General features: G+C 40.5%; 1 protein-coding gene across 4 annotated transcripts in view; it reads right to left on the bottom strand.

The window, feature by feature from the left end:
- The window catches only part of CENPP (centromere protein P), a 271071-nt gene that overhangs the window by 239283 nt on the left and 5046 nt on the right, over nt 1–26742 (bottom strand). For all 4 annotated transcript variants that reach the window (XM_005582256.4, XM_074017859.1, XM_074017857.1 and 1 more), the window contains exons 2-4: nt 24442–24623; nt 17375–17463; nt 8196–8284 (exon numbers count right to left, since the gene is read on the bottom strand). In XM_005582256.4, the coding sequence (XP_005582313.1) occupies nt 8196–8284; nt 17375–17463; nt 24442–24623 (360 nt within the window). The remainder of the gene's footprint in view (nt 1–8195; nt 8285–17374; nt 17464–24441; nt 24624–26742) is intronic.

The following is a 26742-nucleotide window of genomic DNA, read 5'->3' as shown; positions in this document are numbered from 1 at the left end:
ATGGCTCAGCAACAAGGACTTCCACTCACCAAGGCTGACAAGGCCAATTTGCCAGCAGCACAGACCAACACTGAGCCCCCCAATATGGCACCATTCTTTGGGGTGATCAGCTAGCTACCTGATGGCAGGTTGATTATATCGGGCCTATTCCATCATGGAAAGGGCAGAGGTTTGTTCTCACTGGAATAGACACTTACTCCGGATATGGGTTTGCTATACTGCAGGCAATGCTTCTGCCAAGACTACCATCCGTGGACTCACGGAATGCCTTATCCACTGTCATGGTATGCCACACAGCATTGGCTCTGATGAAGGCACTCACTTTACAGCTAAAGAAGTGTAGCAGTGGGCACATGCTCATGGAATTCACTTGTCTAACCATGTTCCCCATCATCCTGAAGCAGCTTGACTGACAGAACAGTAGAATGGCCTTTTGAAGTCAAAATTACAATGCCAACTATGTGGCAATACTTTGCAAGGCTGTGGCAAAGTTCTCCAGAAGGCCGTGTATGCTCCGGATCAGCATCCAATATGTGGTACTGTTTCTTCCACAGCCAAGATTCATGGGTCCAGGAATGAAGGGGTGGAAGTTGAAGTGGCACCACTCACCATCACCCCTAGTGATCTACTGGCAAAATTTTTGCTTCCTGTTCCTTTGACACTACATTCTGCTGGCCTAGAGGTCTCAGTTCCAGAGGGAGAAACGCTGCCACCAGGAGACACAACAAAGATCCCACTAAACTAGAAGTTAAGATTGCCACCTGGACACTTTGGGCTCCTCCTACATTTAAGACAACAGGCTAAGAAAGGAGTTACAGTGTTGGCTGGGTGACTGACCCAGAATATCGAAATGAAATCATTCTGCTACTTCACAACAGAGGTAAGGAAGAGTATGCATGGAATACCGGAGATCCATCAGGGCTTCTCTTAGTATTACCATGCTAAGTGATTAAGGTTAACGGGAAACTACAGCAGCCCAATCCAAGAAGGTAGTCATCAATACCAGCTACGACCACGTGACCAGCTACAGAAACGGGGATTGTAATTGTCATGAGTACTTCCTTCTCCTTTCGTTAAAAACATGTTTGTGCATGTATACACTTGTACTAAGAAAGTATCTTCATTTTATTTCCTTTTTCCTTTATCATGTGACATACAAATTATTGACTTCATATCAGCATTTAAGTATTGTTAACTTTATGTAATAGTATTTGGGTTGGGGATTGGTGAGTTTCTGGTTTTATGAAGGATAGTTTTATTATGTTAGGCGTAATTATGATTATTATTACCTTTATTTGAAGATTATGTATGATCTTAGGAGATGTGTATAGGTTCAAGTTGACAAGGGGTGGACTTGTCATGGTTAATACTAAGTGTCAACTAGATTGAAGGATACACAGTATTAATCCTAGATGCATCTGTGAGGGTGTTGCCAAAGGAGATTAACATTTCAGACAGTGGGCTGGAGAAGGCAGACTCACCCTTACTCTGGATGGGCACCATCTAATCAGCTGCCAGTGAATATAAAGCAGGCAGAAACATGTGAAAAGGTGAGACTGGCCTAGCCTCCCAGCCTATATTTTTCTCCCGTGGTGGATGCTTCCTGCCCTTGAATACTGGACTCCAAGTTTTTCAGTTTTGGAACTCAGGCTGGCTCGCCTTGCTCCTCAGCCTGCAGACAGACTATTGTGGGACCTCGTGATCACATGAGTGAATATTTAATAAACTCCCATATACATATACATACACACAAACACACACACACAGGCTTTAAGCAACAGGTTTGAGAGAAAAGGTCCTGTCTTCTCTCAATGGGACAGATTCATAGAAGTATCTTAGGTTTTTTTGGTTTTTTGTTTTTTCAGATGGTGTCTTGCTCTGTCACCCAGAGGAGTGCAGTGGCACAATCTTGGTTCATTGCAACCTCCGCCTCCCCAGTTCAAGCGATTTTCGTGCCTCAGCCTCCCGAGTGGCTGGGAATACAGGCGCCTGCCACCACACCCAGCTAATTTTTGTATTTTTAGTACAGATGTTGGCCAGGCTTGTCTCCAACTCATGACTTCAGGTGATCTGCCCACCTTGGCCTCCCAACGTGCTGGGATTGCAGGTATGAGCCACCACTCATGGCCAGGACTATCTTATATAGATGGCGCAAATAAAGCTTACGTAGTGCTTTAAAAAAAAAAAAACAAGGAAAAGAAAAAGAAAAAAATTCTGACTTATGCCACGTGGATGAACCTTGACATTACGCTCAGCGAAACAAGCCAGTCAAAAAAGGCAAATACTGGCCAGGCATGGTGGCTCGTGCCTGTAATCCCAGCACTTTGGGAGGCCGAGATGGCTAGATCACCTGAGGTCAGGAGTTCAAGACCAGCCTGGCCAACATGGCAAAACCCCATCTCTACTAAAAATACAAAAATTAGCTGGGCGTAGTGGCGGGTGCCTGTAATCTCAGCTACTTGGGAGGCTGAGGCAGGAGAATCGCTGGTGAGGTGGAGGTTACAGTGAGCCAAGATCACGCCATTCCACTCCAGTCTGGGCAACAGAGCGAGACTCTATCTAAAGAAAAAAGGCAAATACTATATGATTCCACTTATATGAAGTACTTAATCAAAATCACACAGACAGAAAGTAGTATGGTGGTTGCTAGAGGATGAAGAGGATGAGGAGAGGGAGGAAGTGGGAGTTATTGTTTATGTGTACAAAGTTTCTGTTTTTTTTGTTTGTTTGTTTTTTTGAGACAGAGTCTCACTCTGTCACCCAGGCTGGAGTGCAGTGGTGCTATCTCGGCTCACCACAACCTCTGCCTCCCAGGTTCAAGCAAGTCTCCTGCCTCAGTCTCCTGAGTAGCTGGGACTACAGGCATGTGCCACCATGCCCGGCTAACTTTCATATTTTTAGTAGAGACAGGATTTCACCATGCTGGATTTGAACTCCTGACCTTGTGATCTGCCTGCATCAGCCTCCCAAAATGCTGGTATTATAGGTGTGAGCCACCGCGCCCGGCCAAAGTTTCTGTTTTAAAAGAGGAAAGAGTTATGTTGATGGACAGTGGTGATGGCTGTACAACATAATGAATGTATTTACTATTATTGAAGTGTACTCTTTAACATGGCTGAGTTGGTAGATTTTGCAAGTATTTTGCCAAATAAAAAAAATAGGAAAACAAATTAAATAATCTAAAGGAAGGCAAGAAAGGGCAGTACAGGACCAAAATAATCAAGTAGATTCACTGAAAACAAAGAACATAAAATAATAGTTGAATTAACACAAAGCTGCATAAGCGTGTACTTTATAGGGAATACTGGAGATTATGTGTTAAAAGTCAGTCTAATAACTATTTTAAAAATTATTTTAACATCTGAAAAAAATTGTTTTCCAAAGAGTATGGGCCTATAAAGAGGAGAAATTAGTTCATTTGTGCTTAAAGGCCACAGTGACATGATATTTCGTTCTCCATCAAACAAGTGAGCAAAAAATAAACTCTTAATCATGTGATGAGGGAGTAAGCCATGAAAATAATCTTAAAAGCTATGATGACTCAAGTTTAAACACACACACAGAGGAAAAGACTGTTCTTTTACAGTGAACTTTAAAAGATTCACAATTCCTTCATTCTTCCATTTGCATCTTCATAAAGGATACTGTACTACAGCACATAAGAGTTTTCCATATAGAAAGAAATTTTGTGTGTGGGTGTGGGTGTTGGCTCTCACAGCTGTAAGAATGACTGTAATTTATCTATTTTTCCTAAGCAAAGTCCAAACTTCACTAAATGTAAAACAGATGTCATGGATTTCTTTCATAAAATGTTGGCAGTAACCCATTTCAATTTCAACTAAAGTAGTCAGGAAACAAAAATAACTCCAAATGTCTCCTTCTCAAGTATAAAGCGAACATAAAGATAAATTTAGGATAAAAATTCCAAGATTTTATTCTAACAATAAATTCCTGGGACTATTAAATCTAAAATTAGGTGACCATCAGAAATTAATTCACAAAAATATTAACAGTCATTCTCACATATTACTGGTGGGAATACAAAACAATATGGTTATTCTGGAAAATGGTTTGGCAGTTTATTATAAATTTAAACATACTCTTATATGACTCAGCAATTCCACTTCTGGTTATGTACCCTAGAGTAAAGAAAACTTATATTCACACAAAAACCTCTAGTGAATGTTCACAGCAGCATATACATGTGTGTTTGTGTACATAATATACATATTTATAGCATATGAATGTAGCGGCATGAATGCATGTGTGCGTGTATATATATACACATATATAAAGATAATATGCTATATTATACACTATAATATGCTACATAAATGTATATATAGGCCAGGCATGGTGGCTCACGCCTGTAATCTCAGCACTTTGGGAGACCGAGGTGGGCAGATCACGAGGTCAGGAGATTGAGACAATCCTGGCCAACATGGTGAAACCTTGTCTCTACTAAAAACACAAAAATTAGCTAGGGGTGGTGGTGCATGCCTGTAATCCCAGCTACTTGGGAGGCTGAGGCAGGAGAATCGCTTGAACCAGGGAGTCGGAGGTTGCAGTGAGCTGATATCACACCACAGCACTCCAGCCTGGTGACAGGGCGAGACTCCATCTAAAAAAAAAAAAAATGTATATATAACTATAATATGCTATATTCACCAAAAACTGAAAATAACCCAGATATCCTTCAATGGGTAAATGAATAAACAAACTCTGTTACATCCAACAAGGAAATATGAAAACACAAGAAATAAAAAGCATTAAAAGCAAGATAAAGATCTCCTTAAAAGGGCCCCCTGGCAAACAGTACTTCAACAGAGGAAAGACTCTGCTAAGTTGCAGATAGGCTAATAGAACTTATCCAAACTGAAACACAAAGAAAAAAAGGCATAAGAGAAATAGAGCTGAGCATCCAAATGCTGGGACAATATGTCAAACAGTCTAACTTATGTGTCATTAGAATGACACAGGGCAAAATAAATACTTTAAAAGACATGGTTGATAATTTTCACACAAATATACCCTAAACATAGCACAAACTACAAAAACGCAAAATTAAGAGAAAGATTTAAGGCTGTCCCAAGTACACACACAAGACACACTAATACAGAAAAATAAAGACAACAATCATCGCAGACTTTTTGTCACAACCTATGCAATCCAGATTATGAAAGAGTATGTTTAAATACATATACTTTTTAAAAGCCTATCTACTCAGAATTCTATGGCCAGCAAAAATATCTTTCAAAAAAATGAAGGCAAAATTAAGACCTTTCCAGAGAAACAAAAGCTGATAGACATTACGGCCAACAGACCAGCACAGTAAGAAATGTTAAAGGGTCGGGTGTGGTGGCTCACGCCTGCAATCCCAGCAGTTTGGAAGGCTGAGTTCGGTGGATCACCTGAGGTCAGGAGTTTGAGACCAGCCTGATCAACCTCGTTTCTACTAAAAACACAAAATCAGCCGGGTGTGGTGGTACACACCTGTAGTTCCAGCTACTTGGGAGGGTGAGGCAGGAAATTCACTTGAACCCGGGAGGCAGAGGTTGCAGTGAGCTGAGATTGTGCCATTGCACTCCAGCCTGGGCAAAAAGAGTGAAATTCTGTCTCAAAAAAAAAAAAGTTAAAGAAGTTCTCAAGGAAGAAGGAGCATAGCAGTTAGAAATCTGAATCAATATAAAGAAATGAAGAATGTTGGAAATGAAAAAATGAAGATAAATATACAAAAACATGTTTTATCAGCCAGGCATGGTGGCTCACACCTGTAATCCTGGCACTTTGGGAGGCCATGGTGGGTGGATCATTTGAGGTCAGGAGGTCAAGACCAGCCTGGTCAACGTGGTGAAACCCTGTCTCTACCAAAAATGCAAAAAAAGAAAAACAAAAAAAAAAAGAAAGAAAGAAAATTAGCTGGGCATGGTGGCTGGATGCCTGTAATCCCAGCTACTCAGGAGGCTGAGGCAGGAGAATTGCTTGAACTTGGGATGCGGAGGTTGCAGTGAGCCGAGATCATGCCATTCCACTCCAGCCTGGATGACAGAGTAAGACTCTATCTCAAAAACACAAAACAAGTTTTGTCTTATTTTTAATTGCTTTAAAAAATAATTGACAGTCTAAGGCAAAAATAGTAACAATGCCCTGAGACATTTGAAACATGTAAAAGTGTATAACAATTGTATGACAATAATAATACAATAGTTGAAGGAAAATAAATGGAAAGTATACTGCTGTTCTTATAGTATATGTGAAATGTTTACTATTTAAAGTGAAGGTAGACTGTGATAAGGGAAGATCAAGGTAGAAGCAAGAGTCAATAAAATAATGACTAAATATTTTTCAAAACCTAAAGATACCAATCCTGTTCAAAAAACTACAGATCTATAATGAAAAACTAAATTCATAACTAGGCATATAACATTTAAATTGCATAACAGCAGAGATAAAGAAGAAAGAAACTCCAAGAGAAGTAACTTACACAATGTAATTGAATCTGGACTAAAATCCAGGTCTTCTGACCTATGTTCAGCACCCTTTCTAAAATACCAGTCACTCTCCACAAAATGGGAACCCAGTCTAAAACATTGCCCAAGAAGCTGAGATTAAGTATTTATTAAGTAACGATAATATGCTCATTATTACAGGAAGAGAGATATCTCACTATTCTTCCTTTTGTATTTCCAAATAGCAGATGCTACTTCCAAACCATGGTCTGAACAAAAGGAAATATGTGATCTCTGCCATGATACAACACTTTTCTTGGTATTCTCCCTACTTCTCAAATAGTTCCTTTTCTAATTCCTTTGCAGGATCCTTCCCTTCTATTCAGTCAGTATATTTTAGAATTCCTCAAGGCTCAGTTCTAGGGCCTTTTCTAGTTTCACTCTGTATTCCTTCATAAGCAATCTCATTCCTGCTCAAGGCTTTAATTCCTACCCAATAGAAGATAATTCCAGTGTTCTATATCTCCCACCCCCACCTCTTCTGTGCTGCCTCTTTCTCATTTTTATTTCAGTGTTTTCAAAGGCACTCAAGTCCCATATGTCCAAAATAAAGTCATAATCTCACCTGACAATGGTACTCTTCCAACCTTCCCTTAACAGCAGACAGAACCACCATAATCAAAGAGTCATCTCCTGTGAATGACCTCTAATCCCTTTTACTCAAGCAATCCCACGCCCACTGATTTTTACTCCCTAATTATCCCCCAAATCCATCTAGCTAAGTACCATCATTTCAGTCCAAACTAGAAACTTCTCTTGCCTGAACTGTTTTAAAAGATTAGTCATTGACTGGTTTGTATCAATGATTGCACCCCTTCATTCCATTTCCCTATAGCATCCAGAATAATTCTTTCTATGATGCCATACTTTTGCTTTCCTCAGGCCCTGCTCAAAACTTTTCAATAGTTTCACTTGGTCCTGGGGTTGTAATAAAACTTTTTATACCAAATTCCTGGTAGTATGGACCTCACCTAATTTCCTAGCCTCATCTTACACCACTCTCCTAGGCTCTTGCCTCCACCTGCCACTGTGGTCCTGTGTCAATTGCTCACAGATGCCATGCTCCCTGCTGGCACAGTGCCCAGCAAAGTTATGCCCTCTTTGTTAATTCACACCTACTCATTCTTCAGATGTCAGCTCAAGCTTCAGGAAATGATATCATGTTCTTTCTGCTGGTCAAATTCCTGATAAACACTTTGGGAGGCTAAGGCAGGAGGACTGCTTGAGCGTAGGAGTTTGAGACCAACCTGGGCAACATAGTGAGACCCCATCACTAATTTAAAAACAAAATATAGAAATAATAAAAAACAAAAATTCCTGATATATACTTCAACAGCATTATGTAACTCTCCTCTATAGCATTTAACGCAGCCATAATTTTATATTTACTTCTGCCATTATTTAATACCTGACTTCTCCACTAGACTGTCAATCCCATGAGGACTGGGGATTGTATCTTTTTTTTGCTCACATTTTAATACCCAGCAGATAGTGAATGTGCAATAAATATAAACTAAATGAAAGAATGATAGATATAGAGAATACGGGCTTAAATATAAGCCACAATAGTGGTGTTATACTTTCAGAGAAGACTTATTTACTTACTAAGAAAAGGAGAAGGTAAACTTAAAACTGTAAAGTGTAAATTTACTTTCTTTCTCTAAATAAGTTTGTTAAATAGCTTACCTAGACACAAATTCACTTAATTCTGAGCATTCTGTGGGCTCCATTATTATGTTGAGGTCAGTAACAGCAGAAGATAATCTCTCCTTATTCTAAAATAAAGATAAAATTTATGTATCAAAGCATGGTAAACTCCAAAAAGACAAAAATACTTTTGAAATATGCAAAATGAAATGCCACCAAATAAAAGGAAAGAGTAATCAAGAAATGAAACCAAAAATATTGGTTATTAAAAGAATGAAGTCAGATCCTTATTCTATAACAAAAACCAAAATGAACTCCAAATGAATTACTTATGTAAATTAAACACTGAAACAATAAAATGTGAGGAGAAAATACAAACTTAATTTATTAAGTGAAGAAAGACTTTCTAAGCAAAATTAGAAAAAAATTAGCAAATATGATTAAATAAAAACACAAAATAGCAAAGTAAAAAAATGACTTTATAATAAAAGAGAAGCAATAAACTAAGTATTTACCATAAACGTGACAAAGGGATATGGAAAAGGAAAAGGATATGAACTAAAAATTCAGAAGTGAAAAACAATTTACATGTACGAAAATGTTCGATCTCAAGCAGGCATGGTCGCTCATGCCTATTAGCACTTTGGGAGGCCGAGGTGGGCGAATCACCTGAGGTCAGGCATTTGAGATCAGCCTGGCCAAAATGATGAAAGCCCGTCTCTACTAAAAACACAAAAAATTAGTTGGGCGTGATGGCAGGCGCCTGTAATCCCAGCTACTTGGGAGGCTGAGACAGAAAAATCGCTTGAATCCAGGAGGCAGAGGTTGCAGTGAGCCGAGATCGCACCACTGCACTCCAGCCTGGTGACAGAGCGAGACTCCATCTCCACAAAAAAAAAAAAGAAAGTAAGTTCAATCTCGCCAGTAATAACTGTAAATTAAAACAATAAGATAAGATGCCCTTTTTTTTTTTGGAGACGGAGTCTCGCTCTGTTGCCAGGCTGGAGCGCAGTGGTGCGATCTCGGCTCACTGCAACCTCTGCCTCCCGGATTTAAGCGATTCTTCTGCCTCAGCCTCCCCAGTAGCTGGGACTACAGGTGCCTGCCACCATGCCCAGCTAATTTTTGTATTTTTAGTAGAGACGGGGTTTCACCACGTCGGCCAGGATGGTCTCAATCTCTTGACTTCGTGATCCCCCCATCTCTGCCTCCCAAAGTGCTGGGATTACAGGCGTGAGCCACTGCACCCGGCCGACAAGATGCCATTTCTACCTATAAAATTAGCAAAGACTAAAAATGTTAATCCTAGTAAATATACTGAAACCTAGCATAACCCTTTTAGAAATCACTGTGACAATGCATATCTTAAAGATATTCCTAATCTCCGTCCCAGTAATTTAACTTCTGAGAATCTATCCGTAAGCACTGTAATGAGAAATGAAGACAAAGATCTATGAATAAATATATTCATAACAGTACTACTTATCACAGAAAACAAAAACAACTGTATACTCAATGATGGGGATTGTTAAACTATTTTGATCTGCAGATTCAGGTTTTCCCTTTTACTTTAGTAAAATTTCTTCTATTATGTATTTGCCCATAATTTCTCTTTACTTTTTTTGCTATTCTTGTTTTTGGAAAAATCATATATTGGCTCTCCATTGTCTGTCTTCTAGATTTATTATCTTCCTTTCAATTGCTTTCACAGATGAGTTTTCTCAAGCATATCCTCCATATTCAATTCCCTTATACTGATAATGTAGCTTTCAGTACTATAATCATTTTATTCTTTTCTTTTTCTCTCAGCTTTTTCTCTTACTCAATTTTCTTTATACTTTGAGAGTCAGAACAGCTTTTATATAGCATGCTGTTTTATTTCCTGGATTAATTATTCTTAATTGAATTTGTCTGCATTTCTTTAACTTCCTTTCTTTTAATGTTAGCATTTTTGCTCTGATTTTAAATCACATTGCCCGATATGATGATGAAAGAACTCCATTCCACCTTTTTTTTTTTTTTTTTTTTTTGAGACGGAGTCTCGCTCTGTCGCCCAGGCTGGAGTGCGGTGGCTCAGTCTCGGCTCACTGCAAGCTCTGCCTCCCGTGTTCACGCCATTCTCCTGCCTCAGCCTCCCGAGTAGCTGGGAATATGGGCACCCGCCACCACGCCCGGCTAATTTTTTGTATTTTTAGTAGAGACGGGGTTTCACCGTGTGAGCCAGGATGGTCTCGATCTCCTGACCTCATGATCCACCCGCCTTGGCCTCCCAAAGTGCCGAGATAACAGGCATGAGCCACCACACCCGGCCCCGTTCCATCTTTGTGCTCTGAACTCTGTGGCTCCTATTTGTTACGAACAGCAGTAAATCCAGCATTTTTGCTATTTCCTAAGACTACAGTGAGTGGAAACTCCTTGACTCTCTTTCCTACATCTCTAGGTACTATCTGACTGCCCCGTAATATGCTGAGCTGTTGGAGAAAGAGATACTGATGGCTTATAGTCATTGCTTAGTTTTTCATCTGCTTGAGGGAAGGGTAGAAATTACCAAGAGAAGGTGCAGTTGAAGTAAGCTCTCTGTGGGCATCCTACCACCATTTCTAATCAACACATAAATTCCAGAAGTACTCTTACAGCTCAATTTTAAAAAAGATAACCCAATTTAAAACTGGGCCAAAGATCTGAATAGACGTGTCTCCAAAGATGATACATGAATGGCCAATAAGCACATGAAAAGATGCTCAACATCATTCGTCACCATTAGTAGTTCCATTTGACCTGGCAATTCCACTCCTGGTTATACATCCCCACAAAACAGAAACTTAAGTCCACTTAAAAACTTGTACATAGGGCTGAACATAGTGGCTCATGTCTCTAATCCCAACACTTTGGGAGGCTGAGGCAGGATTACCTAAGCCCAGAAGTTCACGACCAGCCTGGGCAACACAGTGAGACCCCATCTCCACAATGATAAATGCCAAAGCATGGATGGGCCTTGAAAACATTATGCTAAGTAAAAGAAGCCAGACAACATAGACCACATATTATATAACTCTATTTCTATGAAATGTCCAAAATAAGCAAATCCAGAGAGAGAAAACTGGTTCTTTGTGGTTGGGTGAAAGAAGGGGGAATTGAAGGGTGACAGGTAAAGAATATAGGGTTTCTTGGCTGGGAGCAGTGACTCACACCTGTAATACCAGCACTTTGGGAGGCCGAGGCGGTCAGGAGTTCGAGACCATCCTGGCCAACATGGGGAAACCCCATCTCTACTAAAAATACAAAAAATTAGCTGGGCGTGGTGGTGGGCGTCTATAATCCCAGCTACTCGGGAGGCTGAGGCAGGAGAATCGCTTGAACCTGGGAGGCGGAGGTTGCAGCGAGCCTGCGCAACAGAGCAAGACTCAGTCTCGAAAAGAGTAACAATAATAATAATAATAAACTTGTGAAACAAAGCTTGTATTCCAAATAAATTATATCTTAAAAAAAATACTGAACTATACACTTTAAACTGGTAAGTTATATGGTATGTGAATTATATCTCAATAAAACTGTTACCAGAAAAAAAAAGAGACGAAAGAAAGGAAAAGGAAAGAAAAAGTCTCAGGGGCACATCTGGTCTCTTGGTCAGGTATGTGTAGATACATGTTAGATTTCAGCTTTTCATCCATTAGGATAGGCAAAAAATTTTTTTTTGTTTGCGTTATAGAATCCTGTTCAACAACTCAAAAGCTGACTTCAAAATATTGTTTTTCCATCTCTCCCCTGCTTGTGGTACTGCTAACTAGGTCAATTCTCCCCAGCTGGTAAATAAGGGAAGAGACCTTATAAACAATCTGACCTCAAAGCCCCTACATGAGTCTCAGCAGCACATTCCTTTCTACTATGGTCCATTTAAGCCTGCAGTTCTCATTCTCCTCTACAACTGAAGGATCATGGGTAGAGATCTTTAGGAAAAGGGTGCCATTAAGTTGGTCCTTTTTTTTTTAAGACAGAGTTTTGGTCTATTGCCCAGGCTGGAATGCAGTGGTTCAATCACAGCTCATTGTAACCTTGAATTAGTGGACTCAAGCAATCCTCCTGTCTCAGCCTCCCAAGTGGCTAGGACTATATATGTGAGCCACCAAGCCTAATTTTTTTTAATTAAAATTTTTTTTTTTTTTTTTAGAGCAAGGTCTCACTATGTTGCCCAGGCTGGCTTCTAATTCCTGGGCTCAAGCTATCCTCCTACCTTGGCTTCCCTCAGCGCTGGGATTATAGGCGTGAGCCACTGTGGCCAGCCTAACTTTGTAAAACTTATAAACCCCTGATGAAGCACCCTGTATCGGATTTCAGTGTCTAGAATCAAATGTCATTAATATCAAACAGATTTCCTTTGGAGCCTGTGATAATGGAATTGTATTCTCTTCCATTTAAAAAAATTGCTTATTTTTTGAATAATTTTGTTCATTTCATTGGGACAGAAGTTATGGAAACATACTTAACCTGCCACTTTCCCCACAAACTCCTACCCATCTAATTGACTATATTGCTTGGATTATGAAAGGCTGATAAATGTTAATTCTGATGGCCTTACAACTCTTCACAAATGTAGTACTAAGAACACCAGAAAGTAAATCTGGCCAACAGAGCTCTATGTCCCAACCACCTTGGACAACAATAGCTGCACCAACATGAGTAATCATTCAAACTCTCTGGATCCATTTACTTATAAAATAATAGGGTTGACCCAGACAAACTATAAGTCATTGTTGTGTTCTAACATTCTATTAACATGATTTGAGGTCATGTTTAGTTCAAATATTATATTAATATAACTTTATTACAACAATATTCTGTAAATTGAGGGTTTTACTATTTAGATTACTTTTTAATTTTCAGATAGCTAAACCTCTCCCTCTAGTGGAAATTTTATTTTTAAAAAATGTTTTAGAACACACAAGGTTGCTGTCATTTTTTTTTTATCAGTCTTCAAAGCAAAAATGTAGAACTGTGCTCAGTATGTAAAATGGTAAAACTATTTAGAAGGCAATTTGCCACTATCAATCAGAATTTATAAGTTTCCTTTGACTCAGCAATTCTACTAGATATGTTCCTAAAGGCATACATACACAAGTTGGTATAGAATACGCTAGAATTTACCATTAAATAATAAAAATTTCAAAAACTTTTCATCAGGTTATTATGTCAGAATTGTAAGCAATTGTTTTTCCCTCCCCAAGTAAGAACTCTTGGTGCCTCTCACACAACTGACTCCAAAAACCCTGATGATTACAGAGCTGTCTATAATTTCTTCCAACACCTTGTTTACCAGTCTGGTCTTCAAGAAGAATCACAAAATCTAAAAGGCTCAGAGAGAAAGTGAGAGTTCTTAACACAGCCAGGGAGAACAAACTCTTTCTGTAGCACTTTGTTAGTAAAACCAATCAGTCCCCAAACACCTACACACTTTTAAACGTGAACAATGACAACTCATCTCTCTTTAGAGACTCAGCAATTACTAGGTTCTACGTCTTTCAAAGAATATATCAACAGTCCCTCTCCTTAGATTTTTTTTTTCCCCCTGCATCCCCTAAAGCATATAGGACAGAAACTGCTAGTGGTCTCCTCTATTTATACTTTTTTCTTGTCCCAGTTTTTCATTGGCCATATGGCCAAGCATAATGAAGATTAAATTTCCAGCATCCTTTATATGAATTTGTTGGCCAATAGAACATAAGTGAAAATGATGAGTGTACACTTTCCAGAAAGTGTCCTTTAAAAGAACAGGTGAGCCTTTCTTTGCCCATCCTCTTCCTGATACCCGAAATGCTAATATGATCATTGCACCATGACTTGAAGCCACGTGTGGCTGATGGTAGAACCTGATTATCATAAAACCACCCTATTAGCCCTTGAAAACATACAAGTTTACTTAAGTAATAGAGAAATATACTTCTAGTACCTTTATTTTTAAGTTTTCTGTGAGGCACAGCTCAACTGATTCTAATTCATTCAGATGTGAGCTAACAGTGTAAGCTTAGGCCATTACCAAACGGTCACAAAATTTTCAATCATGCTTTCGTGGCACGAGGATGAGAATATTAGCGTAAAATACTGTTGAGGTCTGGGTCAGTGCCAACACTGTCTGGTAGGAGGCAGAGTGTGGCCACAGCAGCAGGGGTTGCAGGACCTAAGTGGCAGGACATCCACTGCCTGGCTTCTGCCCTGTCTGTGCTGTCCTGGGGTGGTTACCCAGGCCCAGCAAGGCCAAACCACACGGTAGTTCATGCCGGGAATGACTCTGGTCAGGCAGCAGTCATTCTTCAGGAGCATATCACATTATCAAAAATGTCTTCTACACCGTGACCTCATCCTTATCTGACTCAGGAAGGCATCAAATTACTATCTGATACTTTCCATCAGAGGTTTAAGGTGACTGAAGCATGCAACTTAAATAAAGTGAAGATATTGCAGTCTATGTTGGATACTATAGTCTACGTTATATCTCAGGCCATAGCCCCACTAAGAAGCATACCAATCAATCTTAGGGTACAACCCATCCTGGAAGGTACAACTCCACTAAGAAGCTCATCCACCTCAATGTCAGAGGATAATCTTTCCCTTCTCACTTAGATTTGTGGACAAGCCTCTCAAGGACAAGACTAATTCTGCCCACAACGGAGCTTCTCTCCACATAACCTATGAAGCAACTGTGAAAAAGATGAACTCTTACAGTAGAAAAAGCCTGCAAGACCCCAAGGCTGCTAGGATTCCCCTGAGCAGTTTCCTGGACATATATACTAGAGTGCAGATGTTTTTGGAGATGGAAGTGGACCACGGGATTATGATTCCACCAACCTGCCATGGGTTGCAGGCTTGGCCCATTAATGGATGCCAGCATACAGAAGAGCATTCAGTAGATTACCACTCTCAGGTCAAGTTCACATCAGCCACAAAGAAAGAAAATATAGTCAGTCAGACTATGAAACCTTTTACAAAGGGACAACATCCAGGAGTCCAGCAGCCGCCTAAAGGAAAAGCCTGGGGTGGTGGCACAGGTTGTCCAGCCTAAATGATACCAATCCATTTGGATCCATTCTCTGCTTTAGTCTTCAGCAAATGATCTTTGTGGTCATGTGATATCTCCTTGGTGACCTTGTACATCCCCAAGGCCTAGGGCCCATGTGGGAACAATGTCAGTCCCCTAGAGCCATTTAGGGGCATGTCCACCCATGCCCTTGACACACTGAACATGCTGAAATGTGTTTTGTATCCCGCTCAACTGGCCTTGGCAACGCTACACGGCACCTTTTCTTGGTCACTTTGGCAGTGTAAGAGTGATACTCTAAGATGAGTACAAGCTAGGAGCTTTGCCATCAAATGAGGGGGTCTAGACAACCCCTAGCCCATCCTCAGCCTGCCAGAGCCAGTAATAGCAAATGGAGACTTGGATTGCAAAGAGAAGCAAAACTTCCAAACCCAGGTAACTGTACCAAATCCTTGGGACTAGTTAGGGAGTGGCTATCTGACACAGAAGGAGGAAAGGTCCTGACTCCATAACCAACTCCTGTCTCATACTAAATGGGAAACTTGGGACAATTTTTGTGGCTAAGGACACTGATGAAAAGGATAAGGAATACTGGCACATGACCCTGAATATAAGCATGCAGCTTGTCCACAGGACTCAGTTACAATAAATACTCTACACCACTTTAGTTATCTGATGAGCTGAGGTCAACGCAGCCTCACTGCCCTTCCCTGTTCTGTTCCTCCTCTTTGCACACATTCCGTTGGCCCAACTGGCAAAACCAACTGGTTGAAACTGCTTTCTCCTCTTTCAACTGCTTTCTCCGGCTTTCAACTTTTCTTGGAGTCAGCCTTTGAAGGTGGTTGAGCCGTGTTCTGCTGCACCCTGGCCAGTGGGTTTACTTATTATCATTCTGTCTGCTTTTGCTTTCCTGTTTCCTGATATTATGTGAAGGTCTTAGCCAAATGAATCTTCCTCCCTCTGTTGTGTCTCAGCAGTTCAGTACAATGTGCAAGATCATCCAGCCCCAAGGAGCATTCAGATGGCTGTGGTCCCAGATGACCACAACCTCATGAGAGGCCCTGAGCAAAGACACCCAACTGAGTGGCTCCAAAATTCCTGACCCACAGAAAATAGGTGAGATAATTAATACACATAGTCAGCCCTCCCTATCTATGGTTCTACATTCATAGACTGACCAACTGCAGACCAAAAATATTTGAAAAAAAAATCTACAGATGCAGATGGTTGCATCTGTACTGAACACGTGCAAGTTGTTTTTCTCATAATTATTCCCTAAACAATATACTACAGTAACCATTTCACAGCATTTACATTGTATTGGGTATTAGAAGTAATCTAGAGATGATTTAAAGTATAAAGGAGGATGTGTGTACATTATAGACAAATACTACACCATCTTATATAAGGGACTTGAGCATCCATGGATTTTGGTACTACAGGGAGTCCTGGAACCAATCCCTCACAGATACTGAGGGATGATTGTATTTTTGGTTGTTTTTTTGTATGTGTGACAGAGTCTCACTCTGTTACCCAGGCTCGAGTACAGTGGCACAATCACAGCTCACTGTAGCCTCGATCTCTTAGGCTCAAGGAATCCTTCCACCTCAGCCTCTGGAGTAGCTGGGAGCTCAGGTGCACACCACCACGCCTGGCTAATTTTTAATTTTTTTGTAGGGACAGGGTCTCACTACATTGCCCACGCTGGTCTCAAACTCCTGGGCTCAAGCAATCCTCCTGCCTTGGCCTCCCAAAATGCTGAGACTACAGGTGTGAGCCACCATGTTTGGCCTATTTTGGGTTGTTTTAAAATGCTGAATATTATGGAGATTGATGAAGCAGCAACAGGTAACTAATAGATATTAGGTGGCTGGCATATCACCTAACTACTGATGACACCCAGGACTATTCCCACAATCTCATGGAATTGCACTGGGAGCCCAGGAGCATCTTGCCACCTGTCCTTCAATAAATCACCTATGGCTTTCACAGCAACACTACCGTATGCAGTTGCTGGGCTATTAACACCTGAAATTTTGAAAATGTACCACTTTGCACAAATGTGCTATGAATGGGGGCCCTGGCTCATGAACTCCTCTTCAGATCCACCACTGTTGAAGGCTGGGGTGTGGGAATTGTTTGTCATAGCAGAAGTACCTCTGTTATCACAACATGCTTCTTAATTTACCTGAATTTCCAGAATCTGAAATTCAAGTTGAAATGTAACCATGTGGCAATTTCCTGATAATCTGTGTCTCTGTAGAACTTTTCTTATACCTGTAAACCAGAAAAACAAATATTTTGTTTGCAAATAACCATTCTCTTCAAATGCCTATTATTTAATTTTGTGTGAATATCTACAATACATGTAGGTATAAGTGTGAAAGTCTGCATTAGCAATTACATTGAAAAACTCTGGAAGAATGTAAACCAAATTGATTATCTTTGCAAAATAAAATTAATGATAACTTGTGTTTCTAGTTTTCTTTTTTTTTTCCAGACTGAGTTTCGCTCTTGTTGCCTGGGCTGGAGTGCAATGGCGCAATCTTGGCTCGCTGTAACCTCCACCTCCCAGGTTCAAGCAATTCTCCTGCCTCAGCCTCCTGATTAGCTGGGATTACAGGTGTGCGCCACCACATCCAGTTAATTTTTTGTATTTTCACCATACTGGTCAGGCTGGTCTCAAACTTCTGACCTCAGGTGATCCACCCACCTCGGCCTCCCAAAGTGCTGGGATTATAGGCATGAGTCACCGCACCTGGCCAAGTTTTCAACTATACCAAAAGTTATGGTAAGAAGTAGAAATGTACTAGTATAACCCTAGACAAATTTGAATCATGTTAACTGTTCAATGGTTTTTATTTTTCTAACACTACCTAGTTTTTAAAGGCAGTAAATTGAATCCATGCGTTTACCTCTGCTATTTCTCAAAACTGCAATGACAGTGATAAACGACATTTTCGAGATATAATATGCATACATTTGAATGCATAAAATGCCCTATCCTTTTTTTTTTTTTTTTTTGAGACATAGTCTCACTCTGTCACCCAGGCTGGAGTGCAGTGGCCAGATATCAGCTCACTGCAAGCTCCGCCTCCCGGGTTTACGCCATTCTCCTGCCTCAGCCTCCCGAGTAGCTGGGACTACAGGCGCCCGCCACCTCGCCCAGCTAGTTTTTTGTATTTTTTAGTAGAGACAGGGTTTCACCGTGTTAGCCAGGATGTTCTCAATCTCCTGACCTCGTGATCCGCCTGTCTCGGCCTCCCAAAGTGCTGGGTTTACAGGCTTGAGCCACTGCACCCGGCCTCCATAAAATGCCCCATTCTTAAGTATACAGCTCAATATTTCTTTTTACACATGTGGTTGTCCAGGTAACTACCACTCAGATCATGCCACAAGAATTTTATAGAACCTGTAAGGTTCCTTAATGTCCTTTCCCAGGCTATACCCTACACCCAAGAGGTAAGTAAGCATGATCCTGACTTCATGTAGTCATCTAGTTTTGCTAATAACGTTACTTTTAGAAGGGCATGATTCTACAAGGATAAAGGGAACAGGGAAAATAAGAACAACTGGATTTGAGAAGCTGGAAATCAGATGGATGAACTAGATAGCACATGGACAAGTGAAAGTGACCTGGTAAAGCCAGGAAAACTGAAACCTAAGCCAGCAAATGAGGAAAACCCAGAAGCAAGTCCATTTACACAGCAGAATACCAGATGGGTTACTATGAATCAGCAGCACCAAGTACCTTTATAGGAGGTGAACCTGGGGCTCAAAATAGGAAGACTGGTTAAAGGTTTGTTCAATAAGCAGTTAGGAAAAAAAGACAGAATGGTACAAACGGACATAATTTGCCTCCTAATTAGATGTACTGGTAAGAGCAAAACATCACTTTCATAGTTTTCCTGCCAAAATTGCATAGGAATGTCATTAAGAGGAAACTATCAGGAAAAAAAGAGATTGAAGAACAATCTATAATACAAGTGGTCTTCAAATATGTCAATGTCGTAAGAGACAGAGAAGATTGACCAGATTAAGACTAAAGAGACATAACAGCTAGATGCAATGCTTAATCATGGATTAGATGTGGAATTGTTTAAATAAATGGCTATGGAAGACTCACTACGGTTAAGATGTCAGTTCTTCCCAACTTTGATCTGTACATTCAATACAATCCAATCAAAATTCCAGCAAGTTACTTTCTGGATATCAACAAAATGATTATCAAGTTTACATGGAATGGCAAAAACTCAGAAGAGCCAGAATAATTTTCAAGAGTTTTCGTTTTTTGTTTTTTGTTTTGAGACGGATCTTGCTCTGTCGCCCAGGCTGGAGTGCAGTGGTGCGATCTCGGCTCACTGAAAGCTCCGCCTCCCGGGTTCATGCCATTCTTCTGCCTCAGCCTCCCGAGTAGCTGGGACTACAGGCGCCCCCCACCTCGCTCGGCTAATTTTTTTGTATTTTTAGTAGAGATGGAGTTTCACCATGTTAGCCAGGATGGTCTCGATCTCCTGACCTCGTGATCCGCCCGTCTCGGCCTCCCAAAGTGCTGGGATTACAGGTGTGAGCCACCGCGCCCGGCCAAAAGAAAGTTTAAGAACTTAAACGACCTGATTTAGAGACTTACTAAAAGTTTAAGAACTTAAACGACCTGATTTAGAGACTTACTATAAAGCTACAGTAATCAAGAAAGTATGGTATTAGTGAAAGAGTAGACAAATAGGTCAACAGAACAGAAGAGAAAAGTCTAGAAATAGACTCACACAGATATAGTCAACTGATCTTTGACAAAGGAACAAAGGCAGTTCAATGGAGAAAGGATAGTCTTTTCAATAAAAGGTGCTGGAACAACTGAACATCCACATGCGAAAAAAAAAAAAATCTAGACACTGACTTTATACCTTTCACAAAAATTAACTCAAAATTTATTACAGTTCTAAATATAAAATACAAAACTAAAACTCCTAGAAGATAATATAGGAGAAAATCTAGATGACCTTGGGCTTTGTCCATAAAAATAAATAAGCCAAAAATGTGGTAAAGAAAAAATGCAGATGGAATCCTGGAAGTAATCTACGGCAACCACTTTATTTTGCACATAAGAAATCAGACCCAGAGAGACTTACTAATCTCTCCAGTCTCCAGGCTTTTTTTTTTTTAATGTACAGGTTTTATTTTTTCTTTATGGAACACTATGCATACATAACTTGCATATAAATATATGTAGTATGATAAATTTTCAGTTTGATGCTTTTTTACTTGAACACACTGATTTTTATTTTATTTTTTACTTTTGAGATGGAGTCTCGTTCTGTCGCCCAAGCTGGAGTGTGGTGGCAGCATCTCCGATCACTGCAACCTCTGCCTCCCGAGCAGCTTGGAATACAGACATGCCCCACCATGGCCCGCTAATTTTTGTGTTTTTAGTAGAGACAGACTTCACCATGTTGGCGAGGCTGGTCTCGAACTCCTGACCTCAAGTGATTCACCCGTTTTGGCTTCCCAAAGTGCTGGGACTACAGGCGTGAGCCACCACACCGGTTTTTTAGTTTTTTGTTTTTGTTTTTGTTTTTTTGAGACAGGGTCTCACTGTCATCAAGGCTGAAGCGCAGTGGTGCAATCTCAGCTCACTGCAACCTCCACCTCCCAGCTTCAAGCCATTCTCCTGCCTCAGCTACTCGAGCAGCTGGGACTACAGGAACGCACCACCACGCCTAGCTAATTTTTGTATTTTTAGTAGAGACGGGGTTTTACCATGTTAGCCAGGCTGGTCTTAAACTCCTGACCTCAAGTGACCCGCCCACCTCGGCCTCCCAAAGTGCTGGGATTACAGGCGTGAGCCACTGCACCTGGCCTGATTTTTATTTTTAAATAATGAGTAAGGGTGTATTTTTAACAAAGTTTAAGGACCACAGAAGAGGATCAGTCCTTCAAAACCATCAATCCATGTATCAAGCCCATCCACATGTTTTTAACAACATACATTTAAAGCTCATTAAAAGACAAGAATAAAAACTATAAATTAAAAAACTACTCTCGGCCGGGCACAGTGGGTCACACCTGTAATCCCAGCACTTTGGGAGGCCAAGGCAGGTGGATCACGAGGTCAGGAGATCAAGATCATCCTGGCCAATGTGGTGAAACCCTGTCTCTACTAAAAATGCAAAAATTAGCCAGGCACGGCAGAGTGCGCCTGTAGTCCCCGCTACGTGGGAGGCGAAGGCAGGAGAACTGCTTGAACCCACGAGGTGGAGGCTGCAGTGAGCTGAGATTGCACCACTGCACTCCAGCCTGGGCGACAGGGCAAGACTGTCTCAAAAACAAACAAAAAACCCAAAAAACAACAACAAAAAAACTACTCTCATTACTTTGCGGTAACACTTAATTTTGGACTACAAATTCCATTACTTAGTTTGTAAACTGACTCTTACAGAATCAAAATGGAGAATTTAAAAGAATCATCATAGGCACTAAAGGAAATTCCAAAAGAAGAGTTCTAAAAATGTTTGGAGAAATAAAAGCATAGCTGCAATAAAGTCTACATTCTTTACACATGATTATTTTGAAGGAAATCAAGATCATTTGATTACCTAGCTTCAGCTACATTCATTAACACACCACAGAAACTGTGTCTGCCCAATTAATAGCTATGGAAAATGATAATGACTTCAAATAGCATTTGGCCAAGTGCCTGGGCCAGACACAGTAATTATCTGATTAATTAAAGATTTGATGGCATCATACGTCACCAAACACATCCACTAAATCAAACTGTTTTGTTCTCAGTTTAATAGATTAAAAAGCCTGAAAATACAGTAGTATTAGAAAAACCATTTTGAATAATATTGTATCACTTCTGTTAGGAACAACTATTCACTTTTGCCTGGCAACTTTTTTACGTGTCATAACAAACATAAAATGTGACATAAGAAAATACAGTCTTTGATGACAAGGCTTTCAAGCATTTTTAACCTGTGAAGCCTAACAGCTGTTTAACTTCTTTATGAAATTATGCAATGCTTGTGAAAAAGAGAAACAGAAATATCGGAAAACCAGTGACACCGACACTACATCGTCACAAGGCTTATTCTGATAGAATCCTTTCACATGCAGATTATACTACATATGCCTATTACTGTCAGTTTGTATTACTATTTTCCTGTTCAAAATATTTTTCGTAGACTGGGCTCAGTGGCTCATGCCTGTAATCTCAGCACTTTGGGAGGCCAAGGCGGGCAGACCACCTGAGGTCAGGAGTTCGAGACCAGCCTGGCCAACATGGTGAAACCCCATTTCTACCAAAAATATAAAAATTAGCCGGGCATGATGGCACGCACCTACAATCCCAGCTACTCTGAAGGCTGAGGCAGGGGAATCACTTGAACCTGAGAGGTGGAGGCTGCAGGGAACTGAGATTACACCACTGCACTCCAGTCTGGGTGACAATGCAAAACTCCATCTCAAAAAAAACAAAACAAACAAAAAAAAAACACAAAGAAAAAAAGAACAAAAAAATAAAAAACAAGATATTTCTCTTCCCATGCCATTACTCTTGCTAAATTACTTCACAATTAATTTCAAGAAATTCCTACAACTACTTAGATTTCTGGCTTTAAAATGGTATTTCTTCTTTATAATTTTTGTGTTTTTCCAAGTTTGCTAAAATAAGCACATATTACTCACAGACAGAAAAAAAAGCATTTCAACTCTTGTGATGTCCCTGTCTGAAATCTCCCATTCAAACCACATTAGCTTTGTCATGACTCTACGCCTACTCTTCGTGCTGCAGCTTTTCAGCTAGTAAAAGTCTTATACCCGGCCTATCCTCATTCTCTATTCTCTCTGCGTTCCATCTCTTCCTTTCAAGTAATTTAAGTCTCCAAATCCCATCACTCTATTTCTATATGTAATTCAGTCACCCCGCAGTGGCTGCCCAAGACCCTCTCCCCTGTCACGAGGGTTATTTTCAGTGGAAAAGTCAGGAAACACACGAAAAATGATTTCTGCTTTTGGGAATGTTATTCTTGACAACCAAAGTTCTTGACATCCAGTTGCACAGCTGCAGTAGCTTCCCTTTATCTCTTAGTGCATCACAGATCTTTGGCAATAAAGTCTAGTCACTGGGACCCGAAACTTTCCTTCCGGCAAAAGGTCCAGCTGCTAAAACATTTATCTTGGCAGCTTTCATGTCAGTGCTGAACAACTCCTAAGATGTATAAATTAATGGTGCTGTTGTTTATTCACTTATTAGTATTTACTTGACTATTAAGGTACTTAATGATAGAAACTGTGTCTGTTCTTCTCCATCAGGAAGGAGAGAAGGTAAAAGAGAAAAAGAAACTCTGTCTGTTCTTTAATATTTACCTCAGGCAGCTTATTTATTTTTATTTTTTTTAAATGGAGTCTTGCTCTGTCCCCCAGGGTGGAGTGCAACAGCACAATCTCGGCTCACTTCAACTTCCACCTCCCAGGGTCAAGTGATTCTCCTGGCTCAGCCTCCCAAGTGGCTTAGATTACAGGTGCCCACCACCACATCCGGCTAATTTTTGCATCTTTAGTAGAGACAGAGTTTCACCATGTTGGCCAGGCTGGTCTCAAACTCCCGACCTTAGGTGATCCACACGCCTCAGCCTCCCAAAAGCTGGGATTACAGGCACGGCCACGGGGCCCGGCCCAGGCAGCTTTTTGAACACCGTGATGTTCAAAAGATATGTGAGTAAACATGTTTACCACAACCATACTTTCAAATACTTACCTTGTAGAATTTTAATTCAATATTATGACAACCAAATTTTTTTTAAATTATTATACTTTAAGGTCTAGGGTACATGTGCACAACGTGCAGGTTTGTTACATATGTATACGTGTGCCATATTGGTGTGCTGCACCCATTAACTCATCATTTACATTAGGTATATCTCCTAATACTATCCCCCACTTCTCCCACCCCATGACAAGCCCCAGTGTGTGATGTTCCCCTTCCTGTGTCCAAGTGATCTCATTGTTCAATTCCCACCTATGAGTGAGAACATGCGGTGTTTGGTTTTCTGTCCTTGTGACAGTTTGCTGAGAATGATGGTTTCCAGCTTCATCCATGTCCCTACAAAGAACATGAACTCATTCTTTTTAATGGCTGCATAGTATTCCATGGTGTATATGTGCCACATTTTCTCAATCCAGTATGACAACCAATTTCTTATGCATAATAAGGAAAGCTTCAATACTATGTCTAGATTTTTTAAAAATGCTTACTCTTTTCTGCCATCTCAGTGCTTGTTAGGTCTTCTGTCTGCCTGGAGTAATTTCTTATATTGATGCCAGTAAGCGTACTTAGAAATGAAAGTTCTGATTCTAAATGTCCAAGCTGATTCTTCAGATCTTTTGAAGACTTCCATCCTTCCGAAGTGAATTGGTGTATGGCTTGAAAAGATTTTCTAAAAGGCAAATAACAAAAACAATCACTCCAATTACTAACATATATTTCATCTAATACCCCCATTTTCCTCAAAGCATTCCCATTTTGTCCCTCTTACTCTCTTCCTATTAAGTCCCCTTCCCCCATTAAAAAGAAAAAAAGAATTTTCTCAAAACCAGTGTGGTTACTAACACTGCCTTTTTTTTTTTTTTTTTTTTTTTTTTTAAAGAGATGGGGTCTCTCGTGTCACCTGGGCTAGAGTGCAGGGGAGTAATCATAGTGCACTGTAGCCTTGAACTCCCAGGCTCCAAGGATCCTCCTGAGTAGCTGGGACCACAGGTGTGCCACTGTGCCTAGTTAATTTCTTTTTCCTTTTTGTAGAGACAGGGTTTTGCTTTATTACCCAGGCTGGTCTTAAACTCCTGGCTTCAAGCCTCAGCCTCCCAGCATGTTGGATTATAGGCGTGAGCCACCATGCCCGGCCCACAATCTTTAATTTCAACAAAAAACATATGTAACCAAATTATACTTCCAAATTTCCACCTATTAGAAATACTTTTAAAATAAATTATAACAGGAGTACTTTGCAAAATTACAATGTGAGTTCTGACCCATGAAATTCCAGCCTAAATTCCTACCTCTCAAATTATTTTAAAAGATGTCTTGAAATTAAAAAAATAGGCTGGGCACAGTGGCTCACACCTGTAATCTCAGCACTTTGGGAGGCCGAGGCAGGTGGATCATGAGGTCAGGAGATCGAGACCATCCTGGTTAACATGGTGAAACCCTGTCTCTACTAAAAATACAAAAAATTAGCCAGGTGTGGTGGCGGGTGCCTGTAGTCCCAGCTACTCGGGAGGCTGAGGCAGGAGAACGGCATGAACCCGGGAGGCGGAGCTTGCAGTGAGCAGAGATTGCGCCACTGCACTCCAGCCTGGGTGACAGAGCGAGACTCCATCTCAAAAAAAAAAAAAAAAAAAAAAAGAAATTAAAAAATAAAATCAATTAGCTAACTTTAATTTCTAAAAGTAAACATCACAGAACATTTTATAGTAAGAAAGAGTTTTTTAGGGAAAAGAAATAGCAAATCTCTTTAAACATCACTATAGCTAGACATTCTTCATTGAGAACATACAAATATATTTTCCTTGAGAACAAGAATGAAATTTTAGTTAGCCTGGTACAGTGGCTCACGCCTGTAATCCCAGCACTTTGGGAGGCCAAGGCAGGTGGGTCACTTGAGGTCAGGAATTTGAGACCATCCTGGCCAACATGGTGAAATCTCTTGTCTACTAAAAATGCAAAAAATTAGGCCGGGCGCGGTGGCTCAAGCCTGTAATCCCAGCACTTTGGGAGGCCGAGACGGGCGGATCACGAGGTCAGGAGATCGAGACCATCCTGGCTAACACAGTGAAACCCCGTCTCTACTAAAAATACAAAACCTTAGCCGGGCGAGGTGGCAGGCGCCTGTAGTCCCAGCTACTCGGGAAGCTGAGGCAGGAGAATGGCGTAAACCCGGGAGGCGGAGCTTGCAGTGAGCTGAGATCCGGCCACTGCACTCCAGCCTGGGTGACAGAGCGAGACTCCGTCTCAAAAAAAAAAAAAAAAAAAAATGCAAAAAATTAGCCTGGCGTGGTGGCAGGTGCCTGTAATCCCAGCTACCCAGGAGGCTGAGGCAGGAGAATTGCTTGAGTCTGGGAGGCAGAGGTTGCAGTGAGCCAAGATCACGCCACTGCACTCCAGCCTAGGCAACAGAGTAAGACTCTGTCTCCGGGGGGGAAAAAAAAAAAAAAAAACAGAAAAAAATTTTAAAAACTTTTTAAAAAGAAGAAATTTTAGCTAATAATTGTGTTAGATGGTATTTTATTTTTTGTCATCCATTATTTCCTTTAAACACTCTGCTACATTCTACACTATTGACTTTTCTTGCCAGCTTAAAACATCCCTTCCTTAGATTCTTGGGCATAATTATCCCAATTCTCATTAGATCTTGGGTCGGCTTCTTGTCTCCAACATTAGAGGAAAACCCAAACACTCTTACTTCTGCTGTCCTAAATATGTATTCTTCCATTCTGCAGGAACACTAACTGATTAGCCTTAGCTCCTCTATGCCAGTAACTCTTAAAATATACCTCTAA

This window comes from Macaca fascicularis, chromosome 15 (assembly GCF_037993035.2).
Source record: "Macaca fascicularis isolate 582-1 chromosome 15, T2T-MFA8v1.1".
In the NCBI taxonomy this organism is placed as follows: Eukaryota; Metazoa; Chordata; class Mammalia; order Primates; family Cercopithecidae; genus Macaca; species Macaca fascicularis.
This window is presented reverse-complemented; position numbering and strand designations above follow the sequence as displayed.